Source organism: Salpingoeca rosetta (genome assembly GCF_000188695.1).
Source record: "Salpingoeca rosetta unplaced genomic scaffold supercont1.32, whole genome shotgun sequence".
Lineage (NCBI taxonomy): Eukaryota > Choanoflagellata > Craspedida > Salpingoecidae > Salpingoeca > Salpingoeca rosetta.
Window position 1 is genome coordinate 411,183 of NW_004754902.1, and position 2,500 is coordinate 413,682.

At 54.6% G+C, this 2,500-nt stretch overlaps 1 protein-coding gene across 1 annotated transcript in view; it reads right to left on the reverse strand.

The window, feature by feature from the left end:
- Positions 1–1,064: 1,064 nt before the first annotated feature.
- The window catches only part of PTSG_10055 (uncharacterized protein), a 4,039-nt gene continuing 2,603 nt past the window's right edge, over positions 1,065–2,500 (reverse strand). Inside the window, exons 6-7 of the mRNA XM_004988913.1 lie at positions 1,876–2,500; positions 1,065–1,539 (exon numbers count right to left, since the gene is read on the reverse strand). The exon at positions 1,876–2,500 is cut by the window's right edge and continues 209 nt beyond it. Coding sequence (XP_004988970.1) covers positions 1,294–1,539; positions 1,876–2,500 — 871 coding nt within the window. The 3' untranslated portion in view covers positions 1,065–1,293. The remainder of the gene's footprint in view (positions 1,540–1,875) is intronic.

Below are 2,500 nucleotides of genomic sequence, written 5' to 3' on the forward strand. Positions count from 1 at the left end.
GTGTGTGTGTGTGTGTGTGTGTGTGTGTGTGTGTGTGTGTGTGTGTGTGTGTGTGTGTGTGTGTGTGTGTGTGTGTGTGTGTGTGTGTGTGTGTGTGTGTGTGTGTGTGTGGATGCGTGTGTGTGTGTGTGCGCGTGAAGACCTGTCTCTGTCTCTGTCTGGCTCTCTGTCTGTCTCTCTCTCTCTGTCTCTCTCTGTCTCTCTCTGTCTCTTCCGCTCTGTCCAGCAACAGCGTTGTCATGGCCACCACAATACCATGCGTTCATTGAACCATCTCACACATGCACTGCACACCCCACTTGAAGCTTTGTTTGAAGTGTCGCAGATCTTGAACACAGGGTTGGACAGGGAGGTGCGTTCCAATCACATGCTGTGATCACGCTCAGTGCAACACAAACACAACCGACACCCAATACCCAATACCCACACGCACACACACATCACACATTCACACATTCACACACAAAAATTCACACATCCACACGCACACATGCACCCGCGCTCAGTCACGCACTCTCACCTTGACTCTTCTCGTGCGTCTTCCAGAGCTTATTGTTGTGCGTGAAGCTGTGCAACAATGGCGTCAACCCAGAAGCACTCGCAGGCGTCGTCAAGTACCTTCGCGAGGAGTCTGCGCGCGTGGTATGTCACTGTTGTCCACTTTGCTCGCTTGCATCGCACTGCACCATGTCATCAGCGCACACGCGCTCACGCCCCTGTGATACCTTCTGTCGAAACTCTGGCGCATAAGAGCAAAGTTGCATCTGGAGCACGATCGTGAACACCAACGGAAACAGTGCTTGTCTCGCCAATCCCGGGTGGCTCTCTCCCATTTCAAGTCCTGATTACTGAGCTGTACTCAGCGCCGCCTGTGCCTATTTTGTTGGCTTGCTTGGCGTGCGAAAGCGAATGACTTTTTGTGTGTGTGTTTGTCTGTGTGTCTGTGTGTATGCGTGCGTGTATGCGTGCGTGTGTTTGTGTGTGTGTGTGTGTGTGTGTGTGTGTGTGTGTGTGCACGCGCGCCCGAGTCTGTTGCTATGTCTCTTCCCTTCTTCTCGAGCCTCCTCAATGCATATTGATTTCTCTATGTCTTAATTGCAACATAATTGTGTGCTCCCGAATGCACACTGCAACTCAACTTCAAATACACAGCATCCTAATGAACATCACATGTCATGTCATAAAGTAACACACAATCGAGAACAGAAGCCGCCAAGCAAGCAGACACTCACTCACGTTCACGCACACAACATACACACAGACCCATTCATTCACACGCATGCACGCACACTGTCACATGATGGTGCATGCTCGGGAGCTTGCATCGGGGCCCTCGCCCTTACTGTGCGGTCTCGATCTGCCACTCCCACGTGCACTTCCACGCCCTCTCACGTCTTCCCGTCGTCTGCCACTGCGCCTCCCAGTGCTGCCAGTGTTGGCAACTCTGCTGGTGTTGGTTGTTCCGTTTCTATCCGTGCTTGGCGCAGCGACGACGCTCGCTTGCTGCAGTGCACCCCGACTCACGCTGGGCGTGGCAGGCTGCACATGCGGTGGTTGAATGAGCGAGTGTGTGTGTGTGTGTGTGTGTGTGTGTGTGTGTGTGTGTGTGTGTGTGTGTGTGTGTGTGTGTTTGTGTGTGTGTGTGTGTGTGTGTGTTTGTGTGTGTGTGCCAAGTGTGCGAGTGTGTGAGCCAAGTGTGCGAGTGTGTGTGTGTGTGTGTGTGTGTGTGTGCCAAGTGTGCGAGTGTGTGTGCCAAGTGTGCGAGTGTGAGCCAAGTGTGCGTGGGTGAGTGTGTGCACCAGCGATGCTGTGAATGCTGTGTACAACAAACACAGTGCAATAAACAAGTCCAGATCACAACACAACTGCACTCACAGGCACGTGCTCGAGCTGCGTTTCGCTGAGCGTGGGGATCTCCGCATAGCTGGGGTCGCCGTGGCCAAACCCCGCAGGCGTCGGCGCAAGATATGATGCCTCATTAACGCCCCTTCCATGCTGCTGTTGCCGGTGCCACTGGCCATTATCTGTGAATGGAATCCAATCACCACCTTGGCCGTTGTAGCGATCCTGGTCCTCCTCCTCATCGTCAGGCACACCCAGCATGATGGTATCGCCGCTGCTGCGACTGGGACCAAACGACGCTAGCTGTCTGCGATCACCCACACCTCCATCCTCATCACCACCACCACCACCACCACGGCCATCCCCGCCAACGCCAACACCATCATCTTCATCGCCATCACTGCCAGTGTTGCCATAACTGCTCATGGCTGCAGGCTGCTCTGCCCTCCGATCGAAGGCGCCTTGCTGCTGCTGCTGCTGCTGCTGATTTTGCTGGTGCGATGTTGGTGCTTGTGCCGGCGTGTCTGTGCCGGTGTGTGTAACCGCTACCGCTGCCTCTGCTTCTGCTGCCATGATGGCGGCTGCGTTGCCATACATGCGCTTGTGCTCCGCGTCCGTAAGCGCATCCCATATCGCCTGTACCTTTTCCTCCACGCGT